Source organism: Manis pentadactyla, chromosome 3 (assembly GCF_030020395.1).
Source record: "Manis pentadactyla isolate mManPen7 chromosome 3, mManPen7.hap1, whole genome shotgun sequence".
In the NCBI taxonomy this organism is placed as follows: Eukaryota; Metazoa; Chordata; class Mammalia; order Pholidota; family Manidae; genus Manis; species Manis pentadactyla.
In genome coordinates, this window is record NC_080021.1 from 215,012,384 (window position 1) to 215,029,813 (window position 17,430).

Consider the following 17,430-nt stretch of genomic DNA (forward strand, 5'->3'; position numbering starts at 1 on the left):
CCCGCAGTTCTCTGAGGCCCACTGGGCCCTGTGGACTAATCGGTCTTGCAACCATTAATTGGGCACCTAGACGATAGTTACCTCTGCTCCTTTCCCTGCCCTGTGGAACGGTGAGCTCCTCGGAGGCAGCTACCAGCCGCGAGCTGACAGAGCGTCTGCTATGTGTCAGGTATGGGCCTGGACAGGAATCCACAGCTAGCACGTTCCCTAGTGGGCCGAGTGGCTGTGGGTGGTCCATCCTGTGATAGGTCAGGGGAGGGAGGGCACTGAAATGAGAGCCAGGAATTGTCATCCCCTGCGTGAAGCTGGGCAGATCCCTTCCCTCCCTGTGCAGCAGGCATTGCCATTCCATGTTCTCATAGGTCCCTTGTTAATTCCAACAGCCATTCTCCCGGGTTCTGCAGAGGTGGGGCTGAGTCTGCAGAGGAGGGCCTGACCACTCCAGCCCCTTTGGGGACCTGCTGAAGGTGCTGGGATCAAGGGTAGAGGCTCAGCGAAATGGGCAGAGCTGCCTTCAGATCCTAGCTCAGCTATTTATTTGATAGAGGGCCTCAGTTTCCTTATTTGTAAAATCAGGATGCTGTTGGCAACCTTGCAGCATTGTTCTAAGGCTTCCTTTTGATATTTATGCAGGAAGGTGGAGTTTTCGGTGGAGGGCCTGTTCCTATTATCCAATAAATGGTATCTTCCTCCTGGACCAATGAGGTTGTGCTGGTAGGATGGGGGCTGGGGTCTTTGGGTGAAGAAAGGCCATTGTGTCTGACCTTGATCTTAAGATGAGGCCTTAGCTGCTGTTTGGGCACCCCCTCTGAACAGGCCAGAGTCCGCCCTTCCTCCCTCCATGGAACTCTGATCCCTGCAGGTGGCCTCAGGACTGAGCAGCCAGGCTTCCCCCCCCACCCCACCCGATCCCCAAGACTCTCCAGTGTCTCTACAGCGGTCTTCCCCTCCTGCCTGGTCTGGTACCACCCTAGGGACTCCTACTCCCCCATCCCAGCCTTGGGGCCACCCAGGGCCTGGAGCACAGTGTCAGATCTGGAGCTGGTTAGCTTTTGGAAAAAACAGTGTGCAAACACTGCCCAACCACTTCCCAAAGCTCAGTCAGAATGAATGAACAAATCATGGCAGGCCCAGCCCCTCCCCTCCCCACCCAGGACTACCCACTCTGCTTAGAGCCATAGTGGTCTTTTCTCTGATTGCAACAGTGGTTTGGAAAAGTTGGGGGAAAAACATTTCACCCAGCATGGCTCCTGCTAACATTGGTGAATAGCTGGTGGGCACTTAGGAAGTGCCAGCCCCGTGCCAAGCTCTTGATCAGTAGTAAACAGTCATCTTCCTCCTTACAAGAGGGACTTAGGTTGTCCCCAGTTACAAAGAGAGAAAGCAAGGCCCCAGTGGGGACTCAAACCCAGTCTGCCTTACTGAACCTCCACTACCAGCCTTTGGTGGGGTTCCCAGGGGACTTGCTTAACCATGATCAACAGGACCCTCACTGTGCTTGCTCCTGGCACATGGTAGGTATCTGTGCTTGTTGGGTGACTGCCTCAGAGGGGGCCAGGACAGCTGGGAACACACCCTGCCTCTGTATTTCCAGCCCTCCTCACCCAGCCTGATCCCTCTGAAACTCTTCTCCCTTCTTTCTCCAGCGAAAGGAGCTGCCCGGGCTCATTCCTCCCCCAGGCCTCAGGAAGCTGGGACCAACCAGCTATTCCCAGTGCCATGGCCCAGAAAACACGACTTGGGGTCAAGGCTCCTGATGGCTGAGCTGTGTCCCCTGAGCTCACTCCCAAGACACTCTGTCCCTTTGCTATTCAGAGAGTGTCATTTCAGGGAAGGCCAGTGGCTGCTTTTCAAAAGCTGCAGACAGAATGGCCCAGTCAGCGGCTGAGCAAGGCCGCTAAAGGGTGGGTGTGTGTGTGCTCTTCTGCCCGCTGGCCTTCTCTGTGCCAGCCTGGCTGGAGACGCCAACCAGCCCGGACTGGGGGTGGGGAACAGGGACTGTGGTTTCCCTCTGTCATTCTGAAGACCCAGCCCCCCCCCCTTTGGCCTCTTTCCCTTTTTAAGATCCCCCTTACGTGCTGCCTCCCTCTGGGCTGCGGACAGATCTGTACTCTCTTCTATAATCCTCCCAGGACCTAGAGCATTCCCGGGGATCAGAGCCAGCAAGGGCCCAGGCAGTTTTATGAGGACCTCTTCCACCTTCGGAATGCAAAGCCACTCAAACCGGTCCAATGTGTATGTTCCCCAGGCCCACCCAGCAATCTCCCTCCCAGATGTTGATGCTCGTGGCCAGGACTTTAATCCTCACTTGAGGCCCAGAGAGGGGCTGCTGATCCTCAGAGGTCACAGAGTCGCAGCACCTGGGCTGGGACCCACGTGTCCTTCTGCCCACCCAACTTCTTTGCCCTGGCACCCCTGGACTCTCGGAATACAGCTTCTGGGCACCTGATAAGCAGCCAGACAGAAGTGGTTTCTGGAAAGAAACCAGGAGGGAGCAGTTAAAAACCATGACAGAGATCAGAAAAGGCTAACCCTGGATTAGCTGGGAGGTTGGCCCCAGGGTGTGGAGCTGGCGTGAGGCAAAGGCCCCATCCGGGGACAGAGTGAGAGCGTGGGAAGACTGGGGCCCAGGTCGGTCGGTCTGTGTGTGCCGAGGGGGCCGGGATTGGCTTTCTCAGGGTAGGGAGGGGTTAAGTCCTGCCTGGCTTCCGGGCCCCGCGCTGCTCTTCCCTCCAGAAGTCCCTGCTCGCCAGCCTTGGGCGGAGCGCACAGAGCCACTTGTGCTCCCTGCCCCGAGACCATGGCCTGCCTGAGCCCCTCCCAGCTCCAGAAGGTAGGAACCTGAAGGTGGGGGCCGGGAGGGTCAGGTAAGTGTGGGGGACCCAACCGGACTGCCAGTACTCCCCGGGAACTCAACCCCACCCCCTGCCATTTTTCACAAGAGGAAATGAAGCCCAGAGTGGTCGGTCCCCAACCACAAACCCTAACTACTGCACATAAAGCCCGGGGAGTCCAGGCCACAGGACCGGGGCAGGGCGGGAACGTGTATGCGAGCCCCGCACCCCGAGATGAACCCCAGGATCAGCCAGACCAGGCCCGGCCAGCGGGAACGGGGCCAGTGTCCGGGAGGGGGCGGGGCCAGCGTCCGGGGGGCGGGGTCAGCGAGAGGCGGACCCCATCCCCACCCTGTTTGGGGCGGAGTCCAAGTGCGTTCAAACACAGAAGGCTAACTCGTTGGAATTAGAGAGACGCAGACTTAAAAAAAAAACAAGCCATGATCTTAGTTGTTTGTTCCTGATGCCAAGAGATAAATGCAGAAAAATACAGAAAAGTTCAAAGAAGACCTATAAATTCCTACACTGAGACTTAATGTTTTGGTATACATTCCTACAATCTTTAAAAGGTCCATCACAATAGCTGTCGCGGACTGAGGGCTTGCGTATGTTCTATAAAAGAGACAGGACTGTACTCCCCATTTGATGGTCTGAGGGTCAGCGAGAGGAAAATGCACTTGCCTAAATTCGCACAATGGCTAAGAGTAATTTGTATTCAGCTTTTTCCATCTCACAATATATCAGGAACATAAGCCCATGTCACTAATTTTTTTATGCCACATGAGTTTTATTTATCAGCTGTTGTTGTGTTCCAGATAGAAAAGCCATACTTTGGATGAATCCCCTCGGCTTGAGCATTTAAGTTGTTTTCGATGTGCCGCTCTCATGAAACAAGCCCGAGTGAATACACTCATACATGTACCTTTGCTCCCCTATGTGCTGATCCCCAACTTCTCATCTCAAGAACCCCCAGTTTCCTGGATCATGGGCCTGCACAGGTGGTTGTGGATAACCCAGTTCCCAAGGAGGCAATTTTCGACTTGATACTGATAGGAGGATTAAGTTTCTATCATGCAGAGTGGCTCAGAGACATAAGGAGGGCCCCATGGTGGGTGGCTGTGAAGGTCCCAACATTCCATGTGTGGAAGCCAGAGCCTGGCATCCACGGGGGAGGGAGGGAGTGTGTGTGTGGGGGGGTCACTAGTTGGAAATCTGACACTTCACAGTGGGTTCAAGAGGTGATTTCCAATGCCACGGTTAAGATTAAGACTTTATAATGCTCTGCAGGCAAGCATGCAGATTTTCTCTCTTTATCTCTCGGTAGCCTCAGAATGAGAGGACTGGAGGCAGATCAGAATAAGCTGTCTTAACTCCCCACTGGCTGCCCACTGCACTCAGGATGAAGCCTGCCAGGCTCTGCCACCCCCTACCTCCCTTCTACCCCCATCCCTGCTCTGCTCCACTGGGTCCCAATTCCTCATGTCCCTCCTACACTCAGGGGCTTCACATACCCTGTTCTCTCAGTCAGGAATGTTCTGCCCTGTCTCTTCCCACTATCCTGCTGGTTCCGTCACTGTCACTTGCTCAGTGCTGCTGCCCTGAGACCCCTGTGTCTCTTCCCACTATCCTGCTGGTCCCCTTTCACTGTCACTTGCTCAGTGCTGCTGCCCTGAGACCACTCTCTCCTATGTATGTGGTTTACAGTAGAACTGAGGCCTTCAGCTCTCCCACCTGCCGCCTCCCACCTTGCACTCGGCAGTTCGTGTTGTATGTTACTTGTGTGCTGGTCTCTTTGATGTCAGTCTCCTTCACTAGACTGTAAGCTCTGGAGGGCAGGCATCATGGCTGGCTTTCTCATGACTGTATTTCCAGCTCCTAAAACTGGGTCTGGTACACTGGTCTAGTACACTGCTCAATGAATTTTAATTGATTAAATGAATGAGGTTGGAGTCCTATGTGACCCAAGCCCACTGGCAGGGAAGAGTGGGGACACCTCCCCTACCTCTTTCCTTCGGACAAGCAGCTAATAATGATTGCTCCTCTCTAGGTGCCAGATGCCATGGTCAGGGGTGGGGATAGAGCGATGAACAGGACAGTTGGTCCTGCCTTCACACAGCTTGCCAGGTTGGGAGGAGGGGTCAAATCAGTCCTCATAAAGAGTGACTGAGGGCAGGGGGAAATCTGAGTCTCCTTCCTGCCTGCAGTTCCAGAAGGATGGATTCCTGGTGCTGGAAGGATTCTTTTCTGCAGAAGAGTGTGTGGCCATGCAACGGAGGATTGGTGAGATAGTGGCTGAGATGGATGTCCCTCTCTACTGCCGCACAGAATTTCTCACTGGAAAGGAAGAGGAGCAGCTGCGAGCCCACGTAGGTGCTTGGGGCAAGTGAGGATGAGATCTGGGGGCTTCAGTCTCCAGCCAGAACAACAGCCTGGAGAGGAGGGCCTGGAGTCCTAGGACTCCATTCTGATGATGAATCCAGTGCCTGGCCTTCCAGGCGCCAGGCTCCAGGCTAAGCCTCTTGTATTCGTAATTCCTTCAGTTTTCGTTTACAAGGTAGGCATTACTGCCCCCATTTGACAGGTGGAAAAAATGAGGCTTTGCTCATTCGCCCCAAACCCTGTGGTTAATCGTTGCTAGAGCAGAGGTTTGAACCCAGATCTGTCCTGATACCAAGGCCGTGCTGTTGACTGCTCTCTGCTGTTCTCCAGTAGTTCTGCCACAAAGGGCCTCTTTGTGGCCAGCAACACAGAATGAGTCGAGGGATTCTGACGGGCCCAACTGTGTAAATAAATCTCAGTCCCCAGTGAGAAGAGAAACTTTGCTTATTTCCCACCCCCGACTCGGTGACCCAACAGGACTCAATACAGTTTGAGATGGGTAAGTTCAGACTTGGGGGTGCTCCCACACAGTTCCCTTAACCCTTCATAATCTGAATTTATGAGTCTTGTCTGCGGTGGAGGCCCCCCACTCAAAGCTGTGGTCCAGGCCTACTGATGGTTTCACTTACGCTGAAGAGCGCCTGCCATCTGGTGGGCATAAAAGGACTTACAACACAGAGGCCCTGCAACCCAGAAAAAGGGGGCTTTAGAAGGAAAAAGGGTGTTGGAATGATAATTTCCTTCAACTAGTTGGTTTCATTTGGCCACATTCCAGCCTTCTAGGTGGGGAAAGCAGAGATGGGGGTCCTGTATCCAGAGAGAGGTCACTCAAGGGCTCTGAGAAGTGAGGGGGCCAAATCTTGTGCCCAGTGAGGGTATGGGGCAGACAGGACAAAACAGTGAATATATCCTAGTTTTTAATGCTTGCAAAGAGCTCAGCACAGTGCTTGGCACTTCTTAAACCCTCAGTATTCACTACTAATATTGTGAAAGACTTTAGAAGAAAAAAATGGGCTTTAGATGAAAAAAAGATCAGGGGGTGACCTGTCCAGCTTAATTCCACCTTTCACTGTGAGTTATTTTACAACTCTGTTAAGTTGTACAGAACTGGCAATAACGCACAAGGTACTTGTCCATAGAAAGGGACATGAACTGAGTCCCTGCTCTGGAGAGAGACCAGCTTTGCGATTGATCTGTAAACTCATTTCAGCCTGGGTATTGCCTATATATGTGTGGGTTTAGGAATTCTCCTTTGAGTATCTTACTGGTTCTCTTGTGAATTGATGAGTTAACTAAAATCTTTGACACATTCAGCATCACTACCTTTATTTATTTATTATTTTTTTATTAAGGTATTATTGATATACACTCTTATGAAGGTTTCACATGAAAAAGCAATATGGTTGCTACATTCACCCATATTATCAAGTCCCCGCCCACACCCCAGTGCAGGCACTGTATCACTATCTTTAATATTATCAATTATGCTTTCCTGACTTGTTTCCTTCACCCTGATCCTGGGACAGAGGAGCTAAGAATGTGGAGAAAAAGCCTTTTTTAAGTTTTCAGGAGGAAAGGCTGGGGAGGGGCCACTCAGGCACATGTGAAGGCACACGTACACACATGAGGGATGGTGGGGCTGTGCCACCTGGGCAACCCAGGTTGGGGGGTCATTGCCACTCGGCTTCACTCATGCGGCCATGCAGGAAGTGAGCGAGAGGGGTGATGGCTGTCAGGTGTGGCTGAAGCTAAAGGAAAACAGGACATCTTCCAGGAGCACTGATGCCAAGAAATTTAAAATGTGATACTAAAATTAACGAGAGGTTGTTAAGAAAATAGGAAAAAATTTGTAGTAGCTTATATTTATCGAGAATTTAGCCCTGCCCTTGCTGTTTTCTATTTAGCGGTGGTAGTAATAATATAATAATAAAAGCAGATATTCACATGGCACGTATATTCCTAGGACTGTTCTAGGGCTTTATATATACCAACTCCTAATCTATACAACACCCTATGAAAAGAGGTACCATCAACAGTGTCTATATTTTATGAGGAAACTAAGCCCAGAGAGGTTCAGTAATGTGGTTGTGGTCACACAGCTGGTCAGAAGCAGAGCTGGGATTTGAGCCCCAGATTCGAGCCCCAGGGCCTGTGCTTTCAACTGCTGTAAGAATCAGCCTCTACCTGAAGCCTCCAACATTTGGGGGAGGTTGGTTCTATTATTATTCCCCTTTCACAGATGAGGAAACTGAGGCTTTTAGAGGTAAATCAAATGGCCCAAGGCTACCTGGGCACCAGGCCTACTTGAGTCTGGTGCCTGTGTTCTGAATCACACTGTAGCTAGTGTAAGAGTCAGGTGCCTTGTAATTATAAGAAATCCCATGCTTGTAGTTTCTGGCTGTGCTTCCAGGCGTCTCGGGTTCCTGTTCACTGTCTGTGCCTCAGTGAACATGTTTGAGGAGAACCAGCAGGGTCTGTAGCCCTGAGGGGTGGAAAGCATCTGATTCCTCTTCCCTCTTTGCTCGGCCGTCTCCAGCCCTGGGTGCTCTCAGTCCCTCTGATGTCCCCTCTCCACAGGGCAGCTCAGATTATTTCTTGAACAGTGGTGACAAGATTCGATTCTTCTTTGAGAAAGATGTTTTTGACAAAGAAGGTTTGGAGCTGGGGCCCTGGGGGTGTGGGGAAGGGCTGGACTCAGGGACATTCCGCCAGGGCTGGGTGGGCGCTAAAGCCAGCTGCCCAGGGGAGGGTGGACTCCAGCTATTCTGCCATCACTGTTCCTTGTGCCACAGGAAATTTCCTGGTCCCTCCGGAGAAATCCATCAACAAAATTGGCCATGGTAAGCAGGTAGCTATGGGAAAGGAAATGGGAAAACAGAGGCCCGAGGAATTTAGGGGCCTTACTCTAAGCCCAGTAAGTGGCCCAGCAAATGGCATTTCTGGCTCCAGCGGGCCCTGCTCTCCTGCTTCTTATGATGCTGGGCAAGGCCACCACAGCCCTGGGAAAGAGGGCCACTTCAGACCCCTCCACAGACGGGCACCTACAGGCCCCTCAGCTCTCCACTGCCTCGCCTGGGGACGATCCGGGCCTCCAGCGTGGGGCTCCTGGGTCCCCCTGCTTCCTGGAGCCGCCTTAGGGGCACCTAACATGCTGACATAGTCCTTGTATTGTGAGCCCAAACCAAGCTAGGAAACACCCCCTTTCTTTTTTTCAGGATCATACAGTAGAGTTTATTTTGTAGACCGCTTATTTTTAAATTTGAAGTTACATCATGGTATCTTTGTAACAAAAATTGTGATAAAATACATATAAAATATACCATTGTAATTGTTCTGAAGTGTACAATTCAGTGGCATTAAGGACATTCAGCCCTGACTTTATAATAAGAGTAATACCAGCAAACAATGAGAAGGACTACATGCCAGGCCCTGGCCTGCTGTTGCACGTGCGTTAGCCCATCGAGTCCTGCGGCAGAGGAGTACAGAGGAGGAAATGGGGGCTTGAGGGAGATAAATGGGTGCTGCAAGTTGCATGGAGTGAGTGGTAGTGCAGGATAGTTCCCAAGTCATAGGCCACTTGGAGTCGGGGTTGGAGTGAGGCTTCCAGATGGCGGGAAGGTCAAGAATAAGGTCATGTAGGGGGCGGGGTGGAGGCATCTGTGGGCCCTTTCCTTGGTTAGAAGCAGACAGAAGGCCTAATGCACATGAAGTAGATGAGAAGGTCCATGTGAGGCCTGAGTCCAGGCGCCCAGGGCCAGGCACAGAGAGGAGGTGTGGGGGCTGGGGACTGATCTGTCAGCCCACCTCTGTCCCACAGCTCTGCATGCCCGCGACCCCCTCTTCAGGTGTGTCACCCACTCCTCTAAGATGCAGGTGAGCAGAGATACCGGGGTGGAGGGGGCACATGTGAGTGTGGGCAGGCCAGCAGAGTGGCCTCTGCGTCTTTCTAGGACTTGGTCAAAAGTCTGGGCCTCCAGATGCCTGTGGTGGTGCAGAGCATGTACATCTTTAAGGTGAGCACCCCAGCTTTTGCAGGCCTCAGTTTGCCCTCCGTAAAATGGGCAAAGTGCTCAGACCTCCTTACAATGGGGCAAACAAAAGCTGCTTGCCTGAGCTGTTTAGCTGGGGGGAGGACACATGTGGCATCTCCTTTGGTAAGGCACCTGGCACTTGGTGCTCAGTTAAATTCGGTGGCAGGAGGCAGGGGAATCCCCAGGACTCCCTCCTTTCTCTGGCTATTGAAATGCTCTGCTTGCAGGTTTCAAGGCCCAGCTTAGTACCACCTCCAAGAAACCTTCAAGCTTCTTGAGCAGAGAGGGTTCCATCTCTGACCCTGGGGCCAAGAGGCTCAACCGCAGGCCTGGGCCCCAGCCTCTCCTGCTGCCCCCTGCTTCTGCCCTGTGTTCTTGCTGTGCACGTGGGTGCCCAGAGCTGGAGCGCCCTGTCGGGTAGGGTGTTTTCTTTGCAGCCTGCCTGGGCCGGGCACACAGTAGGTGCCCCATAGTTGGGTGCTGACATGGAGTCCTTGGTGGTGAACCCCTGTAACCAGGGAAGAGCATCCCACAAGACAAAGCAGGCCCCCTGCCGCCCCTGCTCCCCTCTGGCCTCACCTGGCCCTTCCCTTCTCTTGCAGCAACCTCACTTTGGCGGCGAAGGTGAGCCGAGAACTGGCTGTGGTACCCAGCAGAGGCTATGGCGGGAGATGTGGGACGTTACTGGTTGTCAGGTCTTTGGAGGGGGGAAGGGGCTTGCAGAGAAGTGCAAAGGCCAAGTGCCTGCACTGGGAGAAGCCACAGTCCCTTGCCTCCAGGAACAGAGGATTGGAGGGTGTCCTGGAGCTGGTCACACAGTGGTTCAGAACCTGACAGCCACTCCTAGCTGGTTACAAATACAGATTCCTGGGCCCTAGTCTGAGATCTTGAGTCAGTAGGGCTGCAAGGAACTAGGAATCTGTGTTTTTCACAAGTTCCCGAGGAATGATTCAGCATAGAAATTGCCTAATTCCAAACGCCAGTGGACTCACAGATCACCTTACAGCCTCCCTCAAGGGTGATTATCTGCTTCTGCTCACACGTAACAGGGGCCTCGCCCCTCGCAGGCAGCCCTTCCCTCCCTTGCATGAGTGCCCCTGGAACTCCTTGTGTCCACCTGCTCTCCCCCAGCAGTCAGCCCAGGGACAGTCTCCTGAAGGGGTGACATCCCCTCCCCAAGTCTAGTACCCCCACTTTCTTCAGCTCTTCCTCCTCCAAATGCTTTGGAATGCCCACCATTAGTATGCCGTCCTCTGGACACTGGATCGTCAAAGTCCCTCGAAAGGTTTGGTGCTTAGAAAGCAGTTTCCCAGGAAGGGAGGAGGCAGGGCTGGCACCCCCTTTACTCTGTCAGCACAGACGAAGGCCCTTTGCTCAGCAGCCCTCCATCCTGGGTGGGCCCCGGCATCGCCTGGTGGGTTGAAATGTAGCTGTTTGGCCAGTCGTCCCCCTACTTCGCACTCAACTCCCCAGTTTACACTGCCGCTGGGTCATCTGGTGGCTGGCATTGAGGTTGCTGGCTGAGGATGGTGGCTCTACTACCCGGCTGGAATTAAACAATAGCAGCTACTTTTCAGCAGTTAGTGTCAGGCTGTGTACTAAGTATTTGCCATACATCGTCTCGCGGAAACCTCCAGTGACCCTGTGAGGTATGTTATCAGTGGGGCCACTTTAGGAAATTGCAGCTTTGAAAGGTGAAATCTCCTGCCCTGAGTCTCTCTACCAGGACGTGGTGATGTTCTAACTGAATCACAGGAATGCCGGGCTCTGAGAGCACCAGTGTGGGTGGGAGCAGGTGGCAATCCAGGCAGAGGTGATGCGGGGCCAGGCTCCTCATGGCTGGTGGGCCTGCTGCAGTCTCCCCGCACCAGGACGCCTCCTTCCTGCACACGGAGCCACTGGGCCGGGTGCTGGGCATATGGATCGCGCTGGAGGATGCCACGCTGGAAAACAGCTGCCTCTGGTTCATTCCTGGCTCCCACACCAGTAAGGACACCTGTGTCTCACTGTCCACCCGTACCCAAAGCTCCTGGGAGAGGGTGCAGTGGGGAAAAGGGAGGCTAAGGGCCCCATCTTGGCCTGCAGGTGGAGTGTCGAGAAGATTCATCCGGGATCCCGCTGGCTCAGGGCCTGGCACCAGCTTCCTTGGGTCCGAGCCAGTGCGAGATCAGAGCCTCTTTGTGCCCACACCAGTGCAGAGAGGTAGGCAGGAAGCAGAGGGCAGGGAGGCAGGGCCCTGAGGCCACGCGCCGGGGTGTGTGTGCTTGCTCTGACCACCCAACCCACCAGAGGGCTGTGGAGTCACACGGTGGGAGAAGGTTGGGCTGGACAGACACTCCGAAGGCTGAAATCAGCGTGATGAAGGGCTGGGTCTTTGGGGTCAGGCTGGAATCCTGACGTTGCTACTTCTGGGCTGTCTCTTTGTGCAAATAAGTGAACCTCTCCAAGCCTGTTTCCCCAGATGTGAAGTGGGGAGGTCAGTGAGATGGTGTATACAAGATGTTTATACAGAACCTGGGTGGCGCATAGCAAGTGCTCAACAAGTGCTGGCTATAAGTGCACCCTCTTCCCTTCAGAAAAGGGAAACTGAAGTTCAACGCAGCCTTGCTGGCGAGGTCCCGGCTGACTGGCAGGCACAGTACAGACTCTGCCTGGCTTTGCAAATACCACAGAAGGGGATGCAGCTGCTAAGGCTTGTCGGAGGCACAGGCCACAGCAGAAGGGACCTGATCCCAGGGGAACTCATGCCCAACAGTAGTCTCCGACCCCAGGGCAGGCTGTAGGCCCCTGAGCTTTCAGGGATGAACTGGCCACAGAACCGCTGGAGGGATGAGGGCTCCATGTCCCTTCCGCCCCTGAGTGTTCTTCTGACCTGCTGTGTCCCTGCCAGGGGCCCTCATCCTAATCCACGGAGAAGTGGTGCACATGAGCAAGCAGAATCTTTCTGACCACTCACGCCACGTCTACACTTTCCACGTCATGGAGGCCTCTGGCACTGTCTGGAGCCCAGAGAACTGGTAGGTGGCAGGTTGTATGTATGCGCCCGTTTCCTAAAGAGGTCTTGGAGGCTCGGATCAGCGATCCTGGCATCTCAAGGTCATCTCCTTTCTCCTCTACAGGCTCCAGCCAACAGCTGAGCTCCCCTTTTCACCACTGTACACCTAAAGGCCCTCTCGGGGCTGGGGCACTGTCCCCTCCCAGGTGAAGCTGTGGGCAAAAACCAGTGCATCACCCCAGTGCCCAGTAGTCATGGGGAAGTTCTTGTGTCACTGTCTGCCCCTCAGTCCTGCAGACAAGCAGCAGGAGCCTGGGCTGGGCGGCTCTCTTGAGCTCTCTCTCTGCCTCCCTCCTACCTCACCCTCCCACCCCACAACACGCACACACAGATGCAGCCTCTCAGCCACGAAAGGGTTCTGGCTACTTCTTGCCAGCTTTTCACTCTTCTCTCAGATGGAACTCTGATTATTACCATGCAAGACAGAATAAAAATTTTTGAATGCAGCTTCTCCATCCTTTCCCGAGCAGTCTTGCTCCCAAGATGAGAGCCTTGCTGAAAGTCGTATGAGGTACCCCAGCCCTGCCTGGTGAGGGCTGCACTTTAATAACATGCGAAGTAAGTGACAGTGGGCATTCACTGTGCCAACGGCTTTTCATGCTCTGTCTCACTGAGTCCTCAGCCTTCGGGGTACACACTCTCACCATTCACGTTTACGATGAAGCAGCTGACGCATGGGAAAGTGACGTGACTTGCCCAAGTCACACAGCTGGCTATCGAGTTGTTCAGCGAGGCCAGCTTGATCCAGAGTCTGCCTTTAACTTCTACACTACTGGTACCCGGTACCCGCTGCTTGGGGAGGGAGAAAGACCATGGCCCGGAATCCCAGATTCTGGCACTGGCTTTGTGACCAGCTTGTTCTGGTCTCAGATCAGGCCCTTCTCTCTGAGCCCAATTTCCCACCTGTATAATCAAGGGGGCAGGCTAAGATCCCTGTGGGTCCCTCCTGCTTGGGCATGCTTGGCAGACACCCAGACCTTCTGCGGGAACAACTGTCAAATCCAAAACCTGCTTAGCTGGGTCTGACCCAGAGGTTGTAAACTAGGGGCTGCTGGCTGACTCCACACTGCAGATGTGTTTTGTCTGGGCCTCAGCGCTTTTTTTTAACTTTTTAAAATTAGGAGATTTCACATAACAATTCGGGTTTCTAAGCTTTCTTGAATGAGCAGGTCAACAGTGCTGGGCCCATGGTCTAGCATAGTGACAAGTAGCTGGAGTGGCCTCCTTGGGGGCACATGTGCACCTCACTTCCCCCTTCCTGTCCTCCATCACATTATCTGCTTGGCCTCAGCAGCCATAGGCATTTGTGACCTTGATATCCAGACCCCATTTCTATACATGGACAAGCCAAGACCCAGAGGACAGAGCTCTTTCCCAAGGCCACCTAGGGAGTCAGCGAGGCAAAGCTGGTGCCTTCCCAACACTCTGCCACCTCCTTTAGCAAGCAACAGGAGTCTGAGAAGGGAATTCCTTCCAGCCCCAAAAGAATGTGTCTCTGTATTTACCTCTGAGGCAAAGGGCTTGGCAGTGATTACTGGGCAGCACAAGTTCCCTAGAGCTCTGCTCCTGGCTTCCAGCCTTGAGACGAAGTTCTCACCTCTTCCTGCCAGGCCGAGGGAGCAGGGAGAACTCTGTCCAGCTTTGGGAAACCTGCTGTGCTATCTTCCCACTGATGGAAATTGTTGGTCTGTTCGGCAAACATCTACCAAGTTCCTGCTGTGTGCCAGGCTCCACTGGCACCAGCAGACTGTGGTGGGGTACAAGGCAGACCTGAACTCTGCCCTCATAGAGGGCAAAGCTGGAGTATGGGCCCCCGGTAGAGCCATTCTGAACTCTTAATAAGCTCCACCTGTGCCCTTGGCTTTACTTTCTTGCCAAGAGAAGAGACAAACACAGGTGTGGACACGACTGGAGTGTGCAAGGGTCTCACTGACAAGGACCCTATGCTGTCCAGCAGCACTCAGCCAGGCAGCAGAGGTCCTGAGGCAGGGGTGGGGCTGGCTGACTGAGGTCAGCCCAGGGCCTGGTCCTCTTTTTCCAGCCCTTCCACAAATGCACCCGGCCCATCTCACCTTTCCCCTCCAGCTCTTCTAGCCCAAATGGGAGAAACGACATGCATTTGGCTATTTTCCTCTTGGGTTCTCTTCCAAATGAAGCTACGGGTGTAAGGTCACTCTGGTCTCCAAGTATAACCCATAAAACCCCTGGGCTTGCCTGGCTTTTAGCTGAGATGAGGCCTGGCTTTGGGTAATATGACACTTTCCTTTAATGATTGCTCATTACATGAAGGCCCTGGGCTGGACACTTCACACCCCTCACCTCACAGGCTCCTCACAACACCCTGAGAGGCACAGGCTCTTATTCCCATTTTAGACAAGAGGATTGAGGCCCAGAGTGATTCAGCAACTCACACAGGAAGTGGCAGAGCCAAGGATTCTGACCAGATCAGTTTGATATCAGAAATTTGAACCTCAAGTGTTAACTATTATTCTCTTGTCTCCCGTGTCGATTCCAGCCACCTCAGGATAGTAAGGTGAGAACGGGGTCCTACAGCACACTCAAGTTCTTTGACTTCTTGCATTTCCCTTTAAGCCTTTTTGCTTTTTAAATATCAGCCAAACTAAAACAAAGCTTTGACTTTTATTTTGAATCTGCATCAGCTGAAAAATCGTATCTGCTTCTCATGCCTTGGCTCTCCGTGCCCATGTGGCTAGCTGCTCTGAGGACCCCCATCCTTAGGTCCCATTTTCTCTCTTGCTGCGCAGCAGCAGTTTAGGCCATCAGCAATATCAGGAGGTAGAGAGGCAAAAGGAGGTTGTCTATCTGTGTAGTATATGCTTCTAGGAGGGACACGGCACTGATGGACCCCAAAATCCAAGCATAACTGTAGTTTAGGTCCACTCCACTGTCAAAGATTAAGATCAGAACTACAGAAATGATCTGGGCAAATATAGAGGTCATGGTCCCCTCAAAAGTCTTTTTGGTGCCAGGCCAGTGGATCTCTCCCATGGTGCTGCCAAAGATAGAGGCCACGGTGTCACCAACACCCACAGCTAGAACGCCCGAGTAGGGGACTAGGGCCCTTGCTCCCCCAAAGCTACCCTTCTGTGTGCAGGGTCTGGGGACTAGCCAAATAGGAAGAGACATGCCTAGGAGCAGGTAGATGTGTGTCAGGATGAGTGGTCCGCTGTCTCGTTCATCCAGGAAGAGGGACAGGAGGCTCCTGAGAGTGTGGCCCAAGGGTTTGATGCGGAAGTAGCGCACATACTCCAGGAAGATGAAGACCGCCAGACATAGAGTGGAGGCCACATAGAGCAGGGTCCGGTCAAAGACGATACCTGGGATGTAGGTGGCCACCACAATGAAGTGGAAATACTTCCGGGCAATGGTGGGGGCCTGGTGCTTCTTGCACTCAGATGCCCGCTTAGCATTCTGGTACAGCACCACCAGGCAGGCTAAGGCGGCCAGCAGAGACCAGTAGACTAGGAGGTAGATGCGGATGTCTGTCTGGAAGAGGAATTGAAGAAGCCAGAGCAGGGGGTTCCTGTGGATGAGCCAGTGCAGCCAGGGCAGGATCACGCCCAGGCCCAGCACACAGGTCATGAAGTGGAAGAAGATGGAAGAGGCCCATGTACCTGAGTCCATGAAGACAAAGAGGGTGCTGAAGAACATGCCCATGAGCACCATCCCTACCACCACCACCAGCAGGAAGAAGTCCACTGGGTCCCCCTGGCTTTCCACCACAGTTAGAGAGCGCTTGATGAGCTGGTTGAGCATGAAGCTGATGCCACCCAGTACCAACAGGGCCTCCCCAGGGGTGAAGCAGCGCGGCAGCAGGTACAGCAGGATCATATTGAGGTAGACAAAGATCAGCAGGACCTCCAGTACCTCGATCACCTCGCCCACACTGAGTGAGTGCTTCATGATATAAATGATGACGCCTCCAGCCAAGCCCGAGATGACACAAGTGTTGGTGGGCACCGGGCGGGTGATGCCCAGTGCCAGCACTGATGAGAAGAGGGCCACTGCCATGCCAGTGGCTGTCACGACGACTCCAAAACGTTCGAAATATGGGTTCCCTGCAGACTGGCAGCGCTCCTTCATGACCAGTCCGAGCAAAGGCATGACCATTGAGGCGGGCAGTAGGCCACTGTTTGCGGACGTTCGGAACTGGAAGACAGCGCTTCCCTGCTGTAGCAGTCGGTCCCATTTATATTGGACATAAAAGGCCTGCACTGCGAGGGCCACGGCGCACCAGGAGTATCGGTCCCAGACCGCGGCGTGGATGCTCAACACCACCGCAAACACAACTGCCGCTTCTGCCAGTACCGACCCGCTCAGCGGAGTCCCGGTCCCCGGGGCTGGGGGAGCACACCCTCGGGTCATGTCTCTGGACCTGGGCCTCGGGGAAACCGGGCTGACTAGGCACGCCTTGGCCTCTGGGCCCCTCAGGTCCTGCCAGGCTGAGGGCGTCGGCTTCACTCACCCAGCACTAGCTCTCACCGTTCTCCAGCTGCGAGGAGGGAAATTCCACAGTAGGCCACCCTCTGCAGCCTGGGAGCTGGCGCCCGGTCACCCTCCACAGCCTCCCACGTAAGGCACAGACATTGCCCCTTGGCAGTCTTCTTCACAACCTCTGCGGACTTCGCCGCGAGGTCCTCGAAGCTCTTGGCACCGCCATGTTGTCCCGCCCCTGGCGGGCGTCACGTGACGAAACACCCCGTCCGGAGGCGAGGTCACGTGGGCGCCGCGTCTGTGGGCGGGGCTGGGCGCGCGCGCGCGCGCTCGAAGATGGCGGCGGCCCCTGACTGGTCGTGTGTGAGGTGCGGAGCGGGCCGAGTCTGCGGGGGTGGCTGTGAGGCGTCGGGTCCATGCCCAGCGAAAGCCGGGTGGGATTTGGGGACGAGATGTGGCGGCGGTGGCGGGGCGAAGCCTGGCTCGGAGACGGATGCGCAGACGGGAGGCAGTTAAGGTCCAAACGGTCCCCGTGCGCGGGGATCGGAGGCGACTTCTCCTAAAGGAGGGTCAGTGCCGCCGTCCGTACCTCAGCGCCGGTCTCCTGTCTCCTCACTCAGTTCCTTTTCTTCTACTCACCCCACCGGCGCGGCCCTCGGCACCCCCCGCCCCGCGC

The 17,430-nt window shown here is 54.2% G+C and overlaps 3 protein-coding genes across 8 annotated transcripts in view; 2 read left to right on the forward strand and 1 right to left on the reverse strand.

Annotated features, from left to right (window-relative positions):
• Positions 1 to 2,657: 2,657 nt before the first annotated feature.
• Positions 2,658 to 12,752, forward strand: PHYHD1 (phytanoyl-CoA dioxygenase domain containing 1). Of its 4 annotated transcripts, none has more exons than XM_036913672.2 (11): positions 2,658 to 2,833; positions 5,039 to 5,200; positions 7,791 to 7,866; positions 8,006 to 8,053; positions 9,031 to 9,086; positions 9,164 to 9,226; positions 9,847 to 9,868; positions 11,102 to 11,230; positions 11,330 to 11,446; positions 12,135 to 12,275; positions 12,364 to 12,752. In XM_036913672.2, exons 1-10 carry the CDS (start codon positions 2,801 to 2,803, stop codon positions 12,263 to 12,265), a joined length of 837 nt encoding a protein of 278 aa, XP_036769567.2. In that variant the 5' UTR covers positions 2,658 to 2,800; the 3' UTR covers positions 12,266 to 12,275; positions 12,364 to 12,752. The 4 variants fall into 4 exon arrangements, with proteins under 4 accessions (XP_036769567.2, XP_057355106.1, XP_036769568.2 ...); XM_036913671.2 differs by having other exon boundaries at positions 2,678 to 2,833; positions 12,135 to 12,261; XM_057499123.1 differs by lacking the exon at positions 9,164 to 9,226 and having other exon boundaries at positions 2,675 to 2,833; positions 12,135 to 12,261.
• Positions 12,753 to 14,879: 2,127 nt separating this feature from the next.
• Positions 14,880 to 17,009, reverse strand: DOLK (dolichol kinase). Its single transcript, XM_036913659.2, has one exon. It carries the CDS (start codon positions 16,683 to 16,685, stop codon positions 15,072 to 15,074), a length of 1,614 nt encoding a protein of 537 aa, XP_036769554.1. The 5' UTR covers positions 16,686 to 17,009; the 3' UTR covers positions 14,880 to 15,071.
• A 42-nt stretch (positions 17,010 to 17,051) lies between these two features.
• Positions 17,052 to 17,430, forward strand: part of NUP188 (nucleoporin 188) — a 47,639-nt gene continuing 47,260 nt past the window's right edge. The window contains exon 1 of one of the 3 annotated variants that reach the window (XM_036913641.2): positions 17,052 to 17,122. In XM_036913641.2, coding sequence (XP_036769536.2) covers positions 17,091 to 17,122 — 32 coding nt within the window. In that variant the 5' untranslated portion in view covers positions 17,052 to 17,090. The remainder of the gene's footprint in view (positions 17,123 to 17,430) is intronic. The other 2 variants (XM_036913639.2, XM_036913640.2) reach the window with 2 other exon arrangements.